General features: G+C 40.7%; 2 protein-coding genes across 3 annotated transcripts in view; one reads left to right on the forward strand and one right to left on the reverse strand.

Annotated features, from left to right (window-relative positions):
• The first annotated feature begins 325 nt into the window (after positions 1–325).
• On the forward strand, positions 326–5,626 carry LOC306886100 (ergosterol biosynthetic protein 28 homolog). 2 transcript variants are annotated; one of them, XM_079442981.1, is made up of 5 exons: positions 326–447; positions 1,041–1,183; positions 1,460–1,550; positions 1,766–1,884; positions 4,384–5,626. In XM_079442981.1, exons 2-5 carry the CDS (start codon positions 1,051–1,053, stop codon positions 4,470–4,472), a joined length of 432 nt encoding a protein of 143 aa, XP_079299107.1. In that variant the 5' UTR covers positions 326–447; positions 1,041–1,050; the 3' UTR covers positions 4,473–5,626. The 2 variants fall into 2 exon arrangements, with proteins under 2 accessions (XP_079299107.1, XP_079299108.1); XM_079442982.1 differs by having other exon boundaries at positions 354–447; positions 1,044–1,183.
• The window catches only part of LOC306886099 (choline/ethanolamine transporter flvcr2a), a 38,221-nt gene continuing 22,533 nt past the window's right edge, over positions 5,285–20,972 (reverse strand). Inside the window, exons 6-10 of the mRNA XM_079442980.1 lie at positions 16,950–17,060; positions 11,559–11,664; positions 10,567–10,678; positions 10,193–10,257; positions 5,285–7,848 (exon numbers count right to left, since the gene is read on the reverse strand). Of these exons, the coding sequence (XP_079299106.1) occupies positions 7,789–7,848; positions 10,193–10,257; positions 10,567–10,678; positions 11,559–11,664; positions 16,950–17,060 (454 nt within the window). The 3' untranslated portion in view covers positions 5,285–7,788. The remainder of the gene's footprint in view (positions 7,849–10,192; positions 10,258–10,566; positions 10,679–11,558; positions 11,665–16,949; positions 17,061–20,972) is intronic.

Consider the following 20,972-nt stretch of genomic DNA (forward strand, 5'->3'; position numbering starts at 1 on the left):
CATTACATGTTTTCGGCGCTTTTTTGTTTTTGGTTTGTTCCCAGAGATTTACATTTAATTTAAAGTCATTTATAAAATGCGCCCACTTCTTCTTATGTATACTGTATTTTCCTAATAAAATAAACAAATGTATAATATGTTGTTAAATTTAAAATGCTACTACCTGACGCTCCTTTAGAAATCATCAGATGCTTATCGGCCAGTGATTGGTCCGAACTCCTAGAAGTGGGCGGTCTTTTAAAAGACTGGTCCCAAACTACCCAATGGGGTGGTGGTACGACGTGACGCAGCCGTCTTCCGCAGTTTCTGATTGGACCGCGTTCATGTCCATCACTGCTCAATGTTGTGAACTTGACGCGGTTTGATGAAGAGGAGTCAATCACGCCGGCTGATGCTTGTGAATACATAGCTATACAGTACATATACGTCCTGGAACACGTACATAAGGTAAGAATTATGTTATAAACAGTGTCGTATATTATCACATGTGACCCTGCAGCACAACAGCAGTCATCAGTAGCACAGGTATATTTGTAGCAATAACCAACAATACATTGTATGGGTCAAAATTATAAATTTCTCTTTTATGCCAAATATCATTAGGATATTAAAGATCATGTTCCATGAAGATATTTAGTAAATTTCCTACCATAAATATATCAAAACTTCATTTGATTAGTAATATGCATTGCTAAGGACTTCATTTGGACAACTTTAAAGGTGATTTTCTCACTTTTATTTTTTTTATTTATTTATAAATTTTTTTGCACCCTCAGATTCCAGATTTTCAAATAGCCAAATATTGTCCTATCCTAAAAACCATACATCAATGGGGAAAAAAGAGCCTTATGGTTGTTTTTATGGTCCAGGGTCTAATGTGTAATGATGATCCAGATGAGTTTATGATAGCCTAACAACCCAGACAGAGAAGTACCATGTTCTTTGCATATGAGTAATACCATGCTACACGAGCATAGCAGTCATTCAGTACGGTATGTGCAGCACTGAGCTGATCTTCTAGCCCTGGTGCTGATCTCCAGCAGGTGAAGGATGAGTCGCTGTCTGAATGTGTTGAGGAGCTGGCTGCTCATGGTGTCAGTGATCGCGGTGGGAAACACAGTGCAGAGCTTCAGAGACCACAGCTTCCTGTCCGAGAAGCTCTACACAGGAACACCTGATTATGGTCAAGACCTGCCCTTCATAATCATCACCTTTATTCATTACTGACTCATTACTAACATTATCACTTAACAAAAAAACATTACCGTTATTTCAGTTACTGTGTGTACTGTCCATGAACACAGAAAGCATTCAGACACAATGACATCATTTAAAAAAATTAAATAGTGTAACAAATAAGAATATAAGCAGATAGTTAAAGAACATTAGAAATTGTACAAATTTTCAGCCAGAGTTAAGTCACTGTATGTGCTAAACACCCTGATGTGTTAATCTTTAGTAAACGGTCTTCAGGCGAGAACTTTTGGCATATGGACCCTCCTGTCCTCCATCATCCGCTGCGCCTGTGCCATAGACATTCAGAACAGAACGTAAGGATGTGTGTGTGTGTGTGTGTGTGTGTCTGTGTGTGTGTGTGTGTCTGTGTGTGTGTGTGTGTGTGTGTGTGTGTGTGTGTGTGTGTGTGTGTGTGTGTCTGTCTGTGTCTGTGTCTGTGTGTGTGTCTGTGTGTCTGTGTGTGTGTGTGTGTGTGTGGACTGAATTCTGCTGGAATGAAGCTAACGTCTCTTTCTTGCCCTCATTCCAGGCTTTATCATATCACTCTGTGGACATTTGTTCTGGCGCTTGGCCACTTCCTGTCCGAAGCATTTATCTATAAAACCGCTCCTCTGACCATTGGAGTCATGGCACCTCTGATTGTAGCCAGTGAGTGATCTACTCCTATTTTTGTAGCATCTATTGGGTGACAAGTGAACATAAAATTACACTAACAATATTGCAAAAACAGTAATATTCTGAAATGATTTGCTGCTCAAGAAATATTTCTTATTATTATCAGTGTTAAAAACTGTCGTTCCATGTCACATGTTTTGGAAACCATGATACACTACCATTCAAACTTTTGGGGTAAGAAAGAAATGAATACTTTTATACAGCAAAGATGCATTAAATTGATCCAAAGTGACAGTAAAGACATTTATGTTGCAAGAGATTTCAAATAATGCTGTTCTTTTGAACTTTCTATTCATCTGTAAATCCTGAAAAATAAAATACAGTTGGACAAAAAAGTATTTAGTCAGCCACCAATTGTGCAAGTTCTCCCACTTAAAAAGATGAGAGGCCTGTAATTTTCATCATAGGTACACTTCATCTATGAGAGACAGAATGGGGGGAAACAATCCAGGAAATCACATTGTAGGATTTTTAATGAATTAATTGGTAAATTATGGTGTAAAATAAGTATTTGGTCAATAACAAAAGTTGATCTCAATACTTTGTTATATACCCTTTGTTGGCAATGACAGAGGTCGAGCGTTTTCTGTAAGTCTTCACAAGGTTTTCACACACTGTTGCTGGTATTTTGGCCCATTCCTCCATGCAGATCTCCTCTAGAGCAGTGATGTTTTGGGGCTGTCACTGGGCAACACGGACTTTCAACTCCCTCCAAAGATGTTCTATGGGGTTGAGATCTGGAGACTGGCTAGGCCACTCCAGGACCTTGAAATGCTTCTTACGAAGCCACTCCTTCGTTGCCCGGACGGTGTGTTTGGGATCATTGTCATGCTGAAAGACCCAGCCACGTTTCATCTTCAATGCCCTTGCTGATGGAAGGAGGTTTTCACTCAAAATCTCACGATACATGGCCCCATTCATTCTTTCCTTTACACGGATCAGTCGTCCTGGTCCCTTTGCAGAAAAACAGCCCCAAAGCATGATGTTTCCACCCCCATGCTTCACAGTAGGTATGGGGTTCTTTGGATGCAACTCAGCATTCTTTCTCCTCCAAACACAACGAGTTGAGTTTTTACCAAAAAGTTCTATTTTGGTTTCATCTGACCATATGACATTCTCCCAATCCTCTTCTGGATCATCCAAATGCTCTCTAGCAAACTTCAGACGGGCCGGACATGTACTGGCTTAAGCAGGGGGACACGTCTGGCACTGCAGGATTTGAGTCCCTGGCGGCGTAGTGTGTTACTGATGGTAGCCGTTGTTACTTTGGTCCCAGCTCTCTGCAGGTCATTCACTAGGTCCCCCGTGTGGTTCTGGGATTTTTGCTCACCGTTCTTGTGATCATTTTGACCCCACGGGGTGAGATCTTGCGTGGAGCCCCAGATCGAGGGAGATTATCAGTGGTCTTGTATGTCTTCATTTTCTAATAATTGCTCCCACAGTTGATTTCTTCACACCAAGCTGCTTGCCTATTGCAGATTCAGTCTTCCCAGCCTGGTGCAGGTCTACAATTTTGTTTCTGGTGTCCTTCGACAGCTCTTTGGTCTTGGCCATAGTGGAGTTTGGAGTGTGACTGTTTGAGGTTGTGGACAGGTGGCTTTTATACTGATAACGAGCTCAAACAGGTGCCATTAATACAGGTAACGAGTGGAGGACAGAGGAGCCTCTTAAAGAAGTTGTTACAGGTCTGTGAGAGCCAGAAATCTTGCTTGTTTGTAGGTGACCAAATACTTATTTTACCAAGGAATTTACCAATTAATTCATTAAAAATCCTACAATGTGATTTCCTGGATTCTTTCCCCCCCATTCTGTCTCTCATAGATGAAGTGTACCTATGATGAAAATTACAGGCCTCTCATCTTTTTAAGAGGGAGAACTTGCACAATTGGTGGCTGACTAAATACTTTTTTGTACAACTGTATATCACAGTTTCCACAAAAATATTGACCAGCAGAACTGTGTTCAACATTGATAATAATCAGAAATGTTTGTTGAGCAGTAAATCAGTATATTATTATGATTTCTGAAGATCATGTGACACTGAAGACTGGAGTAATGATGCTGAAAATACAGCTGCGCATCACAGAAATAAATTACATTTTAACACATTCACATAGAAAACACTTATTTTAAATTATAATAATATTTCAAAATAATACTGTATTTTTGATCAAATAAATGCAGCCTCAGTGAGCAGAAGAGACTTCTTTGACAAATGTAAAGAATCAGTTCTTGCAAACGTTTTGAACAGTAGTGTACACTTGCATACACACATATACAGCATGGAGGTAGATTTTAATCCGAAACCTTGTAGTTTGTGTCTGTACAAACACTGACTTTCAAATACATGCTCCATATTTGAGAGAAATGTAATGGAACATTTTTTTATCATCAATTCTGTTGTTGGTTGATCAGCATTTGAAGAGTCCGTATCATCTTCATACCAGCCTATAACAGTGTTTGTGTTTGTAGGTTTCTCTATCGTGGGCATGTTAATTGGCTTCCAGTGTACCGTTGAGCCTCAGGAAGTTGTGGGAGCTCGTCAGAAGAAGAGGAACTGAGTGATACTCACAGCATCACGACTGATGCTTCATCTCTGATGGCTTCGGCGCGGGACGGCTGTAATGGGAAGAGTGTTTTCTTTACATGCTTTACATGCCTGTCCTCATATCAACTGGTTGGCAGAACATACGAGGCCCAAACTACCTTTTTATCACTTTAAAATCCATGTAATATTAAAATTATAAACATTTGATATGGTTTTTGGAAGTTGAATTGTCCAAAAGCAATCACAGTGAAACCTGCCATTGAAGAATATCTTCATTTCTACTTGATATTTCTGTTTTAACTTCTTGTTTTGTTTCTAAATTGAAGTGCGAAAAACATTATAATTTTTTTTTTTTTCTTTCATTTAAAAATCTAAAAAATATATATTGATGTTTAGTTTTTTTGTGTATTTACATTTTTTTTTTTTTTTTTTTTTTTTTTTTTTTCAATCAATGTTGATTTTTGGCGCTTTGTATTAAAAAGTCTGGGCACTACTGTTTTTGAATGATAATGCAGTGATGGAAATTGAAATAACACAATTGTAAGTCTGAAAACCTGACACATTTGAGCTGCTTCTTTGTCTGGATCACAGCTCTGAGCTCCTGGGGGAAATTTAGTATTTACATTTATATTTGTTTAAATAATGACTGTCAAGCATTCAAGCAAAAGCCTTTAATGAAAGGGTTTTAGTAGGAGCTGTTCGTGAATGTTTATTTCTGGTCATGTCACAGTGGTTTCTCTAGAATGCATGTGGAATAGTTAACATGACTCATTTGCATGTTAAATAATAGCTCATTAACAACAAGACGTGCACAGTTCGCAGTTTAGCCACTAGTTATCACTCTTTATTACTGAATGTCAGATTTAATTTAAAACAGCAAGAATTCCTAGATTATGTACAAACAATAACAGTACACAGGACTACATCCACACAATTTTCTGACATGAACAATGATCTGATCAGAACACGGCTGTACATAGAATCTAACTACATCTCTACACACAGAAGTTGTGACTGATCATCTATACTATGCTCAAAATCAGTGTCAAAACTGATGTCAAAGCCACTTTTCTGTCCAGACACTGAACTGGATTCCATCTGTGACTGTGTTCTGGTTTATTACACAGAGTCCATGGCATCTCATTAATAAATATTGCTGATTTGCCCAAAAACAGTGTTGCCAACTATTTTTCAGGGAAAGTTGCAAAAGGAAGGTTGATTTGTTGCTAAATGACGTCATGACATAATCACGATGCAAAATTGTGTCACTGCATCAAATCTCAGCAAAAAAATACATTTTATATATATTAAAATGTTAATAACTGTTTTTAAATAACATTTTTGAACAATTACAATTTAAGGTTTTTTATTAGCTATTAAACAAGCTACACATTCTGAACCGTTAGTTTTAAGCAGTGTGTTAGTAGTTAGTTAGTGTGCTACACTCTAAGAAAAGACTGTAAAATAGGGCACAATCTACTGTGTTGAAGGAATTCTCTGTTGATTTTTCCACAGGTTTTTTACCTGCATTTTTAATTACGCATTGTATTTTGTGTTTTCGGGTTACAGCAGATAATGGATAACAGATAATGTCCTGGAAAATTACTAGTACCTTTTCCATTTTTCTTACAGTGTACCAACTGATCAACAATCACAAGTACAAGCTACTAACAAAGTGTTTCATAAATTAACAATTATTAAATTACGAAATTATTTTTTACTATTATTATTAAATTAAACAATCGCAAATAGCAGCTTAATTCACGTGATGTGTGCACTACTAGGCATCTTTGTTTTCCTCTTTTTGTGTAATTTCAATGGTAAATGTTCCTTTTTATCAGTCACTTAATTTGTTGTAAATTTGTTGCTAGGTGCTTTTGGAGGAACAAGTTGCTAATCTGAAAACAAAATTGCTAAATTGGCAACACTGCCCAAAAATGTGCCTCATATCCATCTCGTACAGCTTTAAAGCATTTACCAAAGTAACAAAAGCAGTCAAATGTAAAAAGTGTTTTTAATGACAAAAAGTATTTGACCAGGTCTCCCTGGAAGAAGAGATTGTAAAGTCTCAATGGGATTCTCCTGGATAAATAAAGGATAAAAAATAAATTAAATTTAAATGTATCTTTCAACTTAAGAGCCTGCAAAAAAAGTGGGAAAACATGTTCAAACTTTCCATTTAATCTCTTAAACTTCACCTTTATGTATATCTTCTTTTTTTCCCCACAAAATCCATAATGTTCTGTGGATGCAGTAAAAGCAAAAAACAAACAAACATGTGTTTGCATTTTCTTCTGTCCCTAACTCTGACCTTAAAATCAGGATTAGGCATCAAATAACCTCATACACATGAAAATGGGCTGAGAGTTGAACAACAAGTTGTAATGTGGCTCAGATGAAGACGGTAATCATGTGTTTGTTGCAGTTTCTCTGGCAATTAACAGATAATGCGAGACGTCTTCAACTTCTTCTTTCCTCAGCAAAACAGATACTATTTTTGAATCAGTAGTCCAAAATGAGTAAGAGAAAATCTTGGATTTCATTCGGTGTAATCAATCACACATTACACTGACCACTACAACACACATAAACCATTGCAGATGTTCCCAGAATAATTTGTTCTCTAATTTCCTGTGTTCTGCACTGTTGTTGTGTTAGTATTGCATTAAATAAGACGTGAGTCTCCATTGATCACTGATGCTCTTTCACAAGGTGCTCACACATTTAAAGAGTTATATATCGTTGCAAACTTAAAGCTGTGAGTCGATGGTTTCATTGAAGGACTTTGACCTTCCATAATAATAGAGTGATGATGTCCAGCATCAACCTCCACCTGAATCAGATCTAGATGTGTCTGTTACACTTTATACTAGATTAGTGGCCTACTTCTAGTTACGAAAACATCTGGATCTCGTAACTAAAGTTTAGGTCAGCTCTAACGAACCATCATGCAAACATCATGATACACATAATAAGGCATAAAAAATTACACATTACAAAATGAAACACGAGCAGTTCATGTGAATTGTTCATATATCCATACTTGTGTGAACTGAATGCAACGGCCTTCAATTTTTTGTGCGTGTGTTTCATGAATGATTCCCACTGAATGTTGTGCTGTGGATGCTTTGTAATGAGCACTAACTATTGGTTAGTTTAAATACTGAAGGAGCAACAACAGGATATTACAATGTAAAGTTACAAAACGTACTTTTGGTTGTGCTTGAGTATGTAAACTGAGCTGTTATTGTTCAGGATATTGACTGTAAAGTTCAGGAGGATTTATGCATATGATGGTTCATATGGAGTTGTGATGATTCTTATGGTCTTTACATCTTCACCTCTTTTACAGGTAATGATTTTCCATCTTGGGAATGTACAGATGAGTCCTGAACAGAAGAAACAAACAGGGTAAATCAAGCATCCGTTCACAATCAAAATTATAATAGTTCCTTACTGAGGTACGGTAGATACCTCAGTATAAGGGGAAGTTGTGGCCTAATGGTTAGAGAGTCGGACTCGTAATCCAAAGGTTGCGGGTTTGAGTCTCGGGCCGGCAGGGATTGTAGGTGGGGGGAGTGAATGTCCAGCGCTCTCTCCACCCTCAATACCACGACTGAGGTGCCCTTGAGCAAGACACTGAACCCCCAACTGCTCCCCGGACGCCGCAGCATAAATGCTGCCCACTGCTCCGGGTGTGTGTTCACTGCTGTGTTTTCAGCAGAAAATATCACTTGGCTCTGAGTCTTTGGTGTGCTTACTGTTTGATCTAGTTTACTGACCAAACTAACCTAGCTGGTGTGCTTTTTAAGAGACGTGTGTGCAGTTATTACTATTTTATATGCATCTATTTTTAAAGCATTACCTGAATTTCACTGGCTGCACAGCTTTGTTGGTGTGTTTGTAACTTATATTCTTCTCTAGTATAATCAGGTTCTTCCCCATTATTTTTGTGCCATATGGACACACACTGCATTATATACACTGTGTTTATTTTTGTTCTTTCTCTTAAGATGACAAAAACCTGAGATTTATGGATGTTTTTACTATCTCTCCCCAGACACAACAGGCTCTTTTCTTTGAGTGCATTATCTGTCAGACTCTCACACCTGAAGCTCTCTCATGTAGTTTGATCCTGAGTTTATCCTGCACTGGTTAAGGTCTCCATGTCCTATGAAGTGCCTCTCGCCTGTGGCCTCCAGCTCTTTCTGCTCCGCTGTCAGACCTAATTGTCCCGTCATAACGCTCAGCCTGACCGCAACTTCACTGGGCTGAAGGACAACTACAGTAACTGGGCGACTGAAACATTTAGACAAAATAATGATCATGGAACATTTGTATCCTTGTCATCAGCCTTCAGCTCTTACCACTAGATGGCCCATTAAGTTTTTTTTTGTGTGTCAGTCCAATCATCTGATCATCTGTTTGCTATTTTTGCACTCATCAGTTCTTCTGTTGTTCTTCTCTTTTTTTATTGAATTTCTACCGTTTCCTGTATTTGGCACTCTATTCCAGACCCAGTGATCTGTGTGTCACCTTCAAAGAAATTGGCTAGGTTTGGCTGGACAGAATGATTTAACTGTGTGCTATTCTTTACCACAACATGAGTCATTTTCAACCACAGTAAGGAACAACATATCAGGATATAGTAACTCTGCCAGAAATCAGAAATGCTACGAAATGAAATAAAAACCATTTCTTATCATCCTCGCTTAAATGACTGCTAACTGAACATTTCAAACTCATATCACAGACTTTGATAGCCGGCTATTTTTCACTTATATTTTAACTTTCATAGCAACCAATGTTCAGTGATGCTTTGTACACTCTCACTTAGAACAAACCTGACTGTTATGTTAACCTCTAATTACTTTTGAACACTCAGATAAGCATCAGAGCATCAGACTTTTTAAGACTTTTTCAGAACAAAACCAACCAACATTTAAATCTCTCAATAGATGAAAACCAGCAGATCCTCATCTTATGTTCATCGGTCATTTTGACCCAGAATAGATTTTCTTCTTGCGAGAACGCTAGTTAATGCTATCTCATTGGACTGAAACTTACTGACTTTGCTCACACAAGGAATAATAACTTCCACAAAACATTTTTTGCTTTTCTTGTTATGGTATATATTATTTACCAAATATTGGATTCAATTTATCAGCTTGTTTTCTTCCAGTTAGCACAGGTTTTGTACTGATTAGTCACTGGCCTCACTGATCAGTTTTTGAGTGAACATTTCCAAAATGATGCACTGACTGAATTATTCACTTCTCAGATGTTCCAAGACCCAGTTAATGCCAATTCAACATATTTAATCAGTGAAAACATGCCAAACAACACCAACTGAAGCCGGCAGGGGTAACACACTGGTCAGACCAAACCTGATGAATGTGTCTGTTGCTGTTTGTCTGTGTCTGTCGGAGTGATGTGAATCGGCCTTAATAGGTTACATGACAGCTGTTGTCCTTCATCATGTAATTAATCACATCAAATTAACATGTTAAATCAACAGCCCCAAATTATTTTTTTTGGAGTAATTGTAATTTCAGAGGAAAATAAAACAATATAGAAAAAATTGAAATGCAGGACACTTCTCACGACTTGCTTAACATGGGACACAGCTCCTAATTTCAGGACTGTCCCGCAAAATGCTGGACGGATGGTCACTCTAGGCCCACGTGATCCAGGCCTGGTGAGGAGAGAGAGGTCAAACTAAAACATACTTACAGCGATCACCTCTGTCTGAGATTGATTGTTGGCCTTCTGTCGCCGGAGGTCAGATTTTATAAGCGCTGTGAGGCAGACAGACATAAACTGATTTTCCGAAGTTAAGAGCAACATACATTTGATACATGCTTTAATTCAAGGTATAGACTTCATCAGTTCATGCATTCCCTGGGAATCGAACCCATGACCTTGGTGTTGCAAGCACCACTGCTCTACTGTCTGAGCTTTCATGGTGCGTTCATATTACAATATAAAACCCTGCGTGTGTGTATGTGCCACTGTGGCATGATATGCTCAAGTTATGCTCTACTCATCAGATGAGTGCAGCAGTTATCTAGTGGTCACATGATGAGTGTCATGTGATGAGCTTCTACCTGTCATGATGGAGCCGATGAAGAGGAACACACAGAGGAAGATGTTTCCGGCCAGTGTGCTGAAGTGATCGATGATTTTGCCTTGAATGATGGTGAATGCAATTCCAAACATCTGTATACAACAGAAAGATCCTGAGCATGTATGTCATGTACATGCTGTTATCTTTTATACACCTCTGCATCTTCTTAAGCGCTAATGAAATTATGTTCAACCAACAAACTACACTGAGTTGGAGAAACATAATAATTTGTAGTATAAACCAATTTTTAGGTATCACTTTAGATTAGGGAACACATTTTCACTATTAAGTATTAAGAATTTTCCCTCAATAAGCTGCAAATGACTGCTTTTTGGGGGGCAGTCGTGGCCTAATGGATAGAGAGTTGGACTTGTAACCCGAAGGTCGTTCGAGTCTCAGGTCCAGCAGGGATTGTAGGTAGGGGGAGTGAATAACCAGCACTCTCTCCAACCTAAATACCACGACCCTTGAGCAAGGCACTGAACCCCCCTAACTGCTCCCCGGGCGCCTCACTCATGGCTGCCCACTGGAAATAGTTAATCAGTTAGCCATTAGCATGCATAAACATAAAAAACATACATCTAGTTCACTCATGAAACTCTGGATGTTGCAAGCTTTTTGTTAGAAAGTAAGGTAGTTGTTGTAGTAGTTAGTTTTAGCTTTGGGGTTACAAAATTGTTGAGTGGTGGCACTGGAATGAACTAATCTATTTTAGTTCAAATTAACAGCTAGTACATCACATGTTAAATATAACTTATTTAGCATGTATATTTAATGAAAAAGTGAAAATATTAACTTGGTGTATTGATCAACATGCATTATGTCAACAGACATTTTAATTAAAACAATGCATTAGAATTTTAAACATGCAACCATGCATTTATTTACAGTAAGTCATGGAAACAGGTCCCCTGAATGTCTTTTTAGATTTGACTCATCCTCATATCTTAAAGTACGGAGCAGATGCATGACCTGCGCTGAGCAGTTGAGCAGTCCTGATGATGTTCCCTCTGACTCTGGGTACGTGAGCTCCACTGCAAACTCAAAGCCCAGCGGCAGATAACCTGTCATGAAGAACCTGCGGTCAAAGACAGAAGAGACTGAAGAATCAGCCTGTCCAAACTACTGCACTGTATGCATCGATACTGGAAATAGTTCATCAGTTAGCCATTAGCATGCATAAACATAAAAAACATACATCTAGTTCACTCATGAATCTCTGGATGTTGCAAGCTAATAGGTCTTTTACATACAATCTGCTATATGATATATAAATAATCACATTGTTCACTAAATAACACAAGCTGTTTGGCCTCTGCTGATTCTCAATATTTCAGTAGTCAAGTTCAGTGTTGGCTGTATGCTGGACCTGAAGGGCACTAGAGTTCCTCTGAAACCCTCCACCTCCCCCCAGAACCACCTGTCTAGATCTGCAACAGGATTTATGTATGCATATCCATGCAGCAGCAGCAGCATATCTTACATACTAACAGCAGCATGTCTGTATAGCTATTGGCAGTAGCAAGTCCATACTGGCTCTGCAGCAGTGTGCATAGCAGATCTAGTCTTCCAAGACCTAATACATTAATAACATTGTCATATCAGTTAACATGGTGAAACTATTCCAAAAGTTGTAATGATTGAACTACAATTAGATGTTGATCCACACAATTTCTTTATGGTCAGTCCGTGTGGAAATCATGAGGTAAAGGTTTGGCTTGCTAGCATGGTTCAATTAGTTGACGCTGTAACTACCATACTGGGGACAAAAGTATATTTCATAAGTTACAATATTTCATTATTAGATGTTTGCTCTCTAAGAGTGAAATAGACTTTTGTTGTGAAATTCTGCCATGTTTTTATACTTGTGCACGAGCACTGGCACATGTGCACTTTGGTCAGAGTGGAAGAAATGAGATGTAAGCATATACTGTGACAAAGCTGAGAAAAGTTTAACTTTTCTCTGAACAGACAAACTCTTTTCCTTTCAGAGTGTTGAATTTTGGCAACACATTATTTTAATGTGACATATTTACACTTATTACATGTACTTGCTATCGTGAAAACTGTAAATTCTGTAGAATTACAAGCAGCTAACCCTAAACCAAACCCTAACCTTATAGTAAATACATGATGTTAATTAATAATACCCAGTACTTATATGTGTAATTACAGTGTAACAATGTTAGAAACATTTGGCAACCTGTCATGAATCTGGCCTACGAACTTCTGTTAACTCACCACCAGAGGTCACTCACTCACCACAGGACTACTCTTTGTCTTGCCATTTATATACCTGTTTGCCAATGTTTGACCCATGTCTGTTTGATGACCTTGCCTTTGAATAATGCTTGCAAATGATCCGAACGTCTCACGTCTTGTTTGCCCCATAACAGAATACTCAGCCACACAAGGATCCAGCAGCTTCTCATTTGGATATTGGCCAGGTATGGACACTGCAAGACTGTTATTAACCCTCGAGCAGGGCTTACGATCGCTCGAGGATTATGTACAAGAGTATCTAGATGTCGCCTACTACTCTGATTTGCCTGACTGTGTGCTCATAGACTTTTTTTTGCGAGGGCATTAACCAGCCGCTCAAAACACGATTAACCCTTGAAGGTCCCCGTTCGTCTCTAAGCGATTTTATGGACTATGCTCTATTGACTGTTGGTTCAGCGTTCACTGTGGGTGTCGCGGAGGAACGCGATACCACACTCACTAATGTGATAGCAGCCGCGCTAGAGCACACTCACAAAATGGAGGTGACAGCGGAACCTGTTAAGAAGATGGCGGCGACAACAACACCCCTTCGTGTCATTGCTGCTAGTCACGAGTCCAGCCAAGCCATAGTTGATCATCGTGAGTCTAACCAAGCCACAGTTGATCGTCGTGAGTTAAGCCAAGTCACCGTTGATCGTCATGAATCAACCCATCTCACAGCTGATATGCCAGGGTCTTGTCACAAGTCACAAGTCAAGTCACGTCTCTGCAGATCGTCACGAGTCAAGTGTCGCAGCTGGCCATCCAGAGTCACGCCACGTCACAGCTGGTTGTCCAGAGTCATGCCACGTCACAGCTGGCCATCCAGAGTCATGCCACGTCACAGCTGGCCATCCAGAGTCACGCCACCTCACAGCTGGCCATCCAGAGTCACACCACGTCACAGCTGATCACCCAGAGTCTCGCTACGTCACAGCTGTTCACCCAGAGTCCTGTCACTCCCTGTATGTTGCACCTAGATCTTCGAGGCCAGTTCTTCAGTATCCCAGGCTGGCATCCAGCATGAAAGATCCACCGCTGGTGTCAGTCCGAGCAGCTGGTATCCCTAAACCGGTCCCTATCCCCTTGAGTCCTTATGTTCCTGAACTTATTTCCCCGTCTAACGCGCTTCCCCTGATGGGGATCACCTTTTGGTGTGTTTGGGCTGCATACACCACCACCGAATCTCCAGAGGTGGCGGCGTCCACTATCATATCTTCAGAGGTGGTGGCTGCTGCTGCAGAACCTCCTGAGGTAGTGGCGCTCGCTACTGTGTTTCCTGAGGCGATGGCGCCCTCTGCAGGTTCCCCTGAGGTGGTGGCACAAGCTGCAGAACCTCCTGAAGCGGCAGTGCTCGCTTCAACTCCTTGTGTGGTGGTGGCGCCCAGTAATGCACTTTCAGCCCGTCATGTCACGGTCGAAGATAACATTGATGAACATTGTTCCTGCCCACTTGTAGTACACTTGAACCCATCTTTCATACACTAGTACACTCAAGTGTACTACAAGTGGTAGCTAAATACATTTTTTAAATACAAAGATAGTATGTTAAAAGTGCATTTTAGTTCATATTCATGGTGTCTCAAAATAGCACAGTTGAGTACACTTAGATGATCTTAAGTTTATCTTAAGAAGTACTAAAGGATCATTTTTAGTATATTAAGTACAAAATTAGTGCGCAAAAATAGAGCACTTTAAGTGCATTATGGAAGTGTACTTGTTTTTCACCTGGTTAATGAGACTGTTGATGGACTTCCCCTGTTTTCTATAGGTACCACTGTGGAACCTCCAGAGGTGTCAGGGGTATCTTCTCATCAACACTTTGCCTGTCCTGTCACGGCTACGGAAGCCACCTACGAACTCCTGCCTTGCTCTGAATCGGCCATAGAGGCCAGTTATGAACTAATGTCCTGCCCCAACCCAGCCAAGAAGGCTACTTCTGAACTCTCCGCCTTGTCTATCACCCCAAAGGATATGACCTGTGAACTTCCTGACTATCCTGCTCCGGCTACAGAGGCCATTCAGGAACTTCCATCTAGGTCTGTCATTACCCTGGTCACCTTAAATGAACTCTCTGTAGGCCCAGTTAACACAGTCATTGCTAAAGAAACCATCAGTGAACCATCTGTGTCTTCAGTTTCAATCAATGAGTTTGATGTTGAACTATCTGTGTGTCCAGTTGCAATCAATAAGCCTGAGAATAAGTCATCTGGTTGTTCTATTTCTAATGACATGATTGATTGCAAACTTCCTGTCAGCCTAGTGTCTGTCAATGTGGTGTCTGTCTGCCCGGTTTCAAACTATGAGCCTGAATGTGAAATGTCTATCAGTCCAGTTTCACTTAATGCACTCCATGTCTGTCCTGTTATCCCTGTTAGTACCAAACAAACCACCAAGGAACTGTCTATCTGTCCTGTTCCAATCAATGAGTCAAATTTTGACTGTCAACTTGTTTAGTGTTCCAGATTGTGTTTGATTTCCCTGTCTGTCAATAATGCTGATTTTGAACTGTCAATCTACCCCATATCACCCCATGAATCCGTTCGTGAGCTACCTGTCAGTCCAGTTTCCCTCAATCAGCTTGATGCTGAATCATGTGTCTGTCCGGTTTCAATTAATGAGTGTGACAAATCAGCCTGTCCAGTTCCCATCAATGATCTTGACTTTGATCAATCTTTAAGCCCAATTCTGAGTAATGAGTATGAACTCTCAGGCCAGGAAACTACTGATTAACTTTTTGTATTCCCTGCGTTGGCTTTTGGGGCCAAAAATGCTCTGTTTTGTGTGCCTCAGTGTCTCCTAGGTCCCTGTCCCGGCCTTGGTCTACAGTCCCGTCTGCTCCACCGTGGTGGTCTTCTGCTCAGATCTGGTGGTATTCTACTCCGTTCTAGTGGTTTCTTGCTCTGCCGTGGAGAGCTTCCGCTCCGCCCTGGTGGGCTCCTGTGCTATCTGCTCCACCCTGGTGAGCTCCTGTTCTGTCTCCTCTGCACTGGTGGACTCCTGTCCTGTCTGCTCCGCCATGGAGGTCTTCTGCTCCGTCTGCTTCGCACTGGTGGGTCCCTGCTCTGTCTGCACCGCCATGGAGGTCTTCTGCCCTGTCTGCTCTGCACTGGTGGGTTCCTGCCCTGTCCGCTCCGCCCTGGTGGGCTCCAGTTCCGTCGGCTCCGCCCTGGCTTCCGGCTCTGCCTCGGTCCCCGGCCACTCCACTTCCACGTGGACCTGGCCCTTTGTCCCTCCCCCTGTTCTGCCTCCACTCCACCACCTTCCTGGATTGTATAGGAGCATCTGGAAGCCGCTCCTTGGGGGGAGCTATGTCATGAACCTGGCCTACGAACTTCCGTTAACTCACCACCAGAGGTCACTCACTCACCACAGGACTACTCTTTGTCTTGTCATTTATATACCTGTTTGCCAATGTTTGACCCATGTCTGTTTGATGACCTTGCCTTTGAATAAAGCTTGCAAATGGATCCGCACGTCTCACGTCTTGTTCGCCCCGTAACACAGCCACACAGTCTCATAATACTTTTACTATTTTATCATTTCAACAACTAACACACTATTTTTGTCAAATGAATTTTTGCATGAAAAATGACACTGGTTTTGATCTTTTGTTGTCTAGACTGCAAAAAAAAAAATCTTAGTATTTTTGTCTTATTTTGTTTTGTCTTTTATGGTACAACTAACAGTACAACAAGAATGTAAACATTCTTAAATAAAGACATTTACTTAAGAAGCAAAATATTAAGTCTTGTTTTCTGAAAAACAAGTCAAAATTTTGTGAGTTTATGCTGAAAACAAGAAAAATATCTAAAAGTTGTTTAAGAAAAATAAAATGTTTTCCTTTTGAATTAAGTTTATTTTTCAGACTGTGAGACATTTGTTTTTGTTTTAAGCATAAACTCACTAAATATTGATGCATTTTCCAGTAAACAAAACTATATGTAATTTAACCTCTCAGGTAAATGAATTTAAAATGTTTTTTAGTGGAAAACAAGGCAAAACCTAAGTTAGAAAATCTTTTTTTTTTTTTTTCAGTGTGCCTTAAATGTCACAACACTTCTGTGTCCACTGCAGGTGTTTTGTCACTGCAGCTCTTACCCGAGCACTCCTGATGTGAGGAACACAAGCCACAGGTGACCCAAGTTTAGGGTGAAAGCATAGATCACCATCCCCACGAACGACAGAAGATACACTGAGAGCGTTGTCTGCCTGGCAAGACAAAAATTAACAAGTTAAACTACCTAAATATATGTAATTCACTTTAATAGTAATAGTGTAATTCACAGAACATGTTCACTGGATGGTTTAATCTTTAAACATCTTCATACATTCAATGGGACAAAGTACAGAAATATAAGCATGTATCAAGGAATTATTAATCAATCATTAGGTTTGGGTAGGCCTACATCTTCTGCTTTTTCCATTTGACATTTTCTCAAAAAAATTATGTTTCTGATTGCACTCAACAGGTGTCAGCACTATCAGTATATCAAAATATATGTACATACAATCGGTTATATTCTGTTTTGGTTTCTGTTCCTATGTGTAGTCCCTATGTCGTTTTTCCCTTGGTTTCTATAGTTACTCATCAGTTGATTGATTATGTTCACCTGTGTCTTATTAAGCTCCTTGTTTTCCTGTGTGTTTACAGTACATGCCCTCAGTTTCCTAAGTTCCTTGTCTGGTATTGTCTTTGCATGTTGTGTGTAAAGCTGTTAAGTACGTTGTTTCTCACCATTTGTGGATTCTCTCTCTTTGTTGTATTTTGTTAATTAAGTGTTAAGTTTTAACTAGATCAACATCAACAAGATCTACTTATCTTTGCCTGATTGCACCATGACAGAATACTAGACCAAGAAATACAATGGACCTAGCATCTATCCATCTCTTCCTTCTCACAAAGGATGACAGTTTGTTGACTTTACCTGAGCAAAAGTCTGTCATCAAAATGATTTTGTATAATTATTTCTCAGAACTGTCTATGTTACTAAATGAAGTTCCAAACATAGGTTCGGAAGGAGCCTAATCTTTTATCATTGGTCCCCTTGATTGTATTACCAGGTGTGTCTAGTTTTCTTGTTAGCTTTCGTGTGTTGTATATATAGCCCAGTGTTTCTGTCAGTCTTTGTCAGTCATTGTGGGAGGGACCCACCGGTTAGGTCGGTACGAGTGGCCAGCATCCCCACAGCCCACAGTCAGGTGGTCTCAGAGGTCCTTCCACCATCTGCAGCGCTCCCAGGAAAAAGCCACTGCCATTCTGTGTGTTTGGTCTGCACACAAGGTGACACCATCTGCTCCAGATCTTCCCGAGGTGGCGGCATCTGATCTTGATCCTCCAGAGGCAGCGCCATTCACTCCAGGTCCTCCACAACTGCCTGCCTGTTCTGTTATGACCACAGAGGTTGCCTAGAACTCCCTGCCCGTCTTGGCACAGCCGTAAAGGCCAACCCTGGACCCGTTGCCTGTCCTGTCACACCCAAGGAAGGTGATCTCAAACACTGTGTTCTGTCACGACCACAGAGGCCATTTCTAACCTCTCTGTGCTGTCAGTTTTAATCCAACCTGTTCCAATGTGATGGTCTTCTATTGGTCATCTCTAGCTCTGGCTGATCCACCGTGGTGGTCTTCTGCTTCATCTGCTCTGCCTTGGTGGTCTTCAGCTCTATCAACTCAACCTTGGTGGACTCCTGCTTCATCTGCTCTGCCTTGGTGGTCCTTAGCTCCATTTGCTCTGCCATGGTGGTCTCCTGTTCCATCAGCTCCGTCTTGATGGTCTTTGGTCTTTCGAGGTTCTCAGCTCCATTTGCACTGTTATGGTGATCTCTCCAGTTCTGCCTGCTCTGCATTGGTGGTTATCAACTCCACCTCCTCCACTGTGGTGGTCTTTAAACTCCATCCTCTCCACCATGGGGATCTTCAGCCCCATCTGCTCTGCTGTGATGGTCTCCAGCTCTGCTGTGACGGTCTTCTGTCCTGTTAGCTCCACCCTGGCCTCCTGCTTTGCCATGGCTTCTTGTTCTGCTGGCTTGGCTTCAGTCTCCAGGCCCTCTTCCACCACACAGGCCTTGCCATCCATCCCTCCCCCAGTCCGCCTCAGCTCCTCAGCTTGGTTCTCCATTTGATTGGACTAATGACAATTTAAAACACCTGTTCAACATCCTGGAGTGGAGTTCCACCTGTTTCCCCAGCCTCAAAGCTCTTCCTCTGTCAGGCCCGTCTGGCTAGTGTAAGATCCTGGTCCCTTCCAGAATCCTTCCTCTCCCACTGGTCTCGTCCAGCTTTCAAGGTCTGTCATTTCTGCCAGTCTAGTTTCCAAGACCCAGCCATGGAAGCCTCCCTAAGTTAGTTCATTCCCACCATGGAGGTCAGCCAAGTGTCTTGTAGGGATGTAACGATTACCGATGTGCTAAGGAAATTATTCAAATGAATATATGAATTAATTAATTATATGAATGTACCTCTGAAGTAGAGACCTGCACTCCCGCGGGAGTACCGGGGGCCCAACGCTACAGGGTGCGGCGCGGGACAACTCTTAATGGGCAAGTGCGGGCGGGAAGAGACTTGTGTGTGTGCGGGATGCGGGAGAATAAAATGATTCATGGGACTCCCGCAAAATAGAAATAATCTAAACATAAAATGTCTAAAAAATATAAATTGTTATTTATCTGTTGCACAAAATCAAAAGGAACAACTAATATTAACATTAAAATGATTAACATGCGAAAGCTAGGCAGAGTTTCTATTTATAACACGTGTTTAAAGGGTTGCGCAATGTAGCCAATCATAGACTCAGCTGTTGATTTCTGGAATGCAATGGCCAGTCAGAGGTGACTCACCACAGTGCTGAAATTGCGTGCTCACGAATCGTCTCATTTTAATACACGAAGTGTAGACATTATGAAAGATTATGAGATCGCAATGAACTGAGATGTCAGCTTTTAGTGATAATAAAGGAAGTGCTGCTCGCATTTTGCCATGCCTAACCATGCTGTTAGCAGCCCATGCTTGCTTTTCTGTTAAAAATAACAATAATAATAATGCTTAGCCTAAATAACAAATATCAGGAGCGTTTATGCTGGGACGTTGTGGAGTTTAGGAGATGTTACAGGAAATGTACAGAAAAAAATCTTTATAGATTACTTTTATGCGGGCGGGAGCGGGACAAAACATGAATGTCGCGGGTGGGAGCGGGACCAGATAAGATATATTTCTGCGGGAGCGGGTGGGCGTGGGACAGAATCAGGACTGAAAAATCCGTCCCGCGCAGGTCTCTACTCTGAAGATTCTTCAGAAACGATTCAATAGCATTTTGTTTTCCACTTTGCTCCATGTAACCAAATAAAGTAGTTTTTTAATCGCAATGCTGCTTAGTCCATGGAGATTACAGGAAACAGCTGTAATTCTGCTGCTGCATCAGCGCCACCTAGTGTCAGAGAGTGGATTTACAGAGACTTACATTCACACTCAGCTTGTGTGCAGCAGTTTCTGTCTGGACAAGAAAACAGACCAAATTTTCATGCCCTACTCTATAAATTATGACTGGTTGATGAAAAACATGCTTATGTGGATTATACACATTTAAACAATTCAGATAAGTTATCTAGAATTATTTATGGAGCAGTTAAATTGCATATAATCATTTCTTAATCAATTATTGTTTTGACTTAACCCTTTTCTTTAGGCTAAGTGCAAATAGCAATAGATGCTAATTACACTCAATGAAAATAGCAATTAGATGCTATTTACACTTAGTGCAAATAGCATATTTTCTTAGGGATATATACTATTTACACTTAGTGCAAATAGCATATTTTCTTAGGGATAGATACTATTTACACTAAGTGCAAGTAGCAATGGATTCTATTTACACCAAGTGAAAATAGCATATTAATGATATGCTATTTACTCTCTCTCTTTAGTGCTGCCTGGCGGCGTGTGCGACTTCACGATGATATTGGTCTCGGTCTAGCACGGCGTGTAGAGTTTGTGCTGTTGTTAATTGTAGCCATGTTTTGATGTTACTGAGCCATGTCGTTTTTGGCCGTCCTGGTCCTTTTTTCCCTTCAATTTGTCCTTGCAAGATTTGCTTTAATAGCTGGTATTTGTGGTCGTTTCGGGCGA

This window comes from Barbus barbus (assembly GCF_936440315.1).
Source record: "Barbus barbus genome assembly, chromosome: 20".
In the NCBI taxonomy this organism is placed as follows: domain Eukaryota; kingdom Metazoa; phylum Chordata; class Actinopteri; order Cypriniformes; family Cyprinidae; genus Barbus; species Barbus barbus.

Coding starts and splice junctions, on each gene's coding strand:
- LOC306886100 (XM_079442981.1), top strand. CDS start 1,051: ATGAGTCGCTGTCTGAATGTGTTGAGGAGCTGGCTGCTCATGGTGTCA. Junction 1,184..1,459: donor CACAGGAACACCTGATTATG/GTCAAGACCTGC, acceptor GTTAATCTTTAG/TAAACGGTCTTCAGGCGAGA. Junction 1,885..4,383: donor GGCACCTCTGATTGTAGCCA/GTGAGTGATCTA, acceptor TTGTGTTTGTAG/GTTTCTCTATCGTGGGCATG.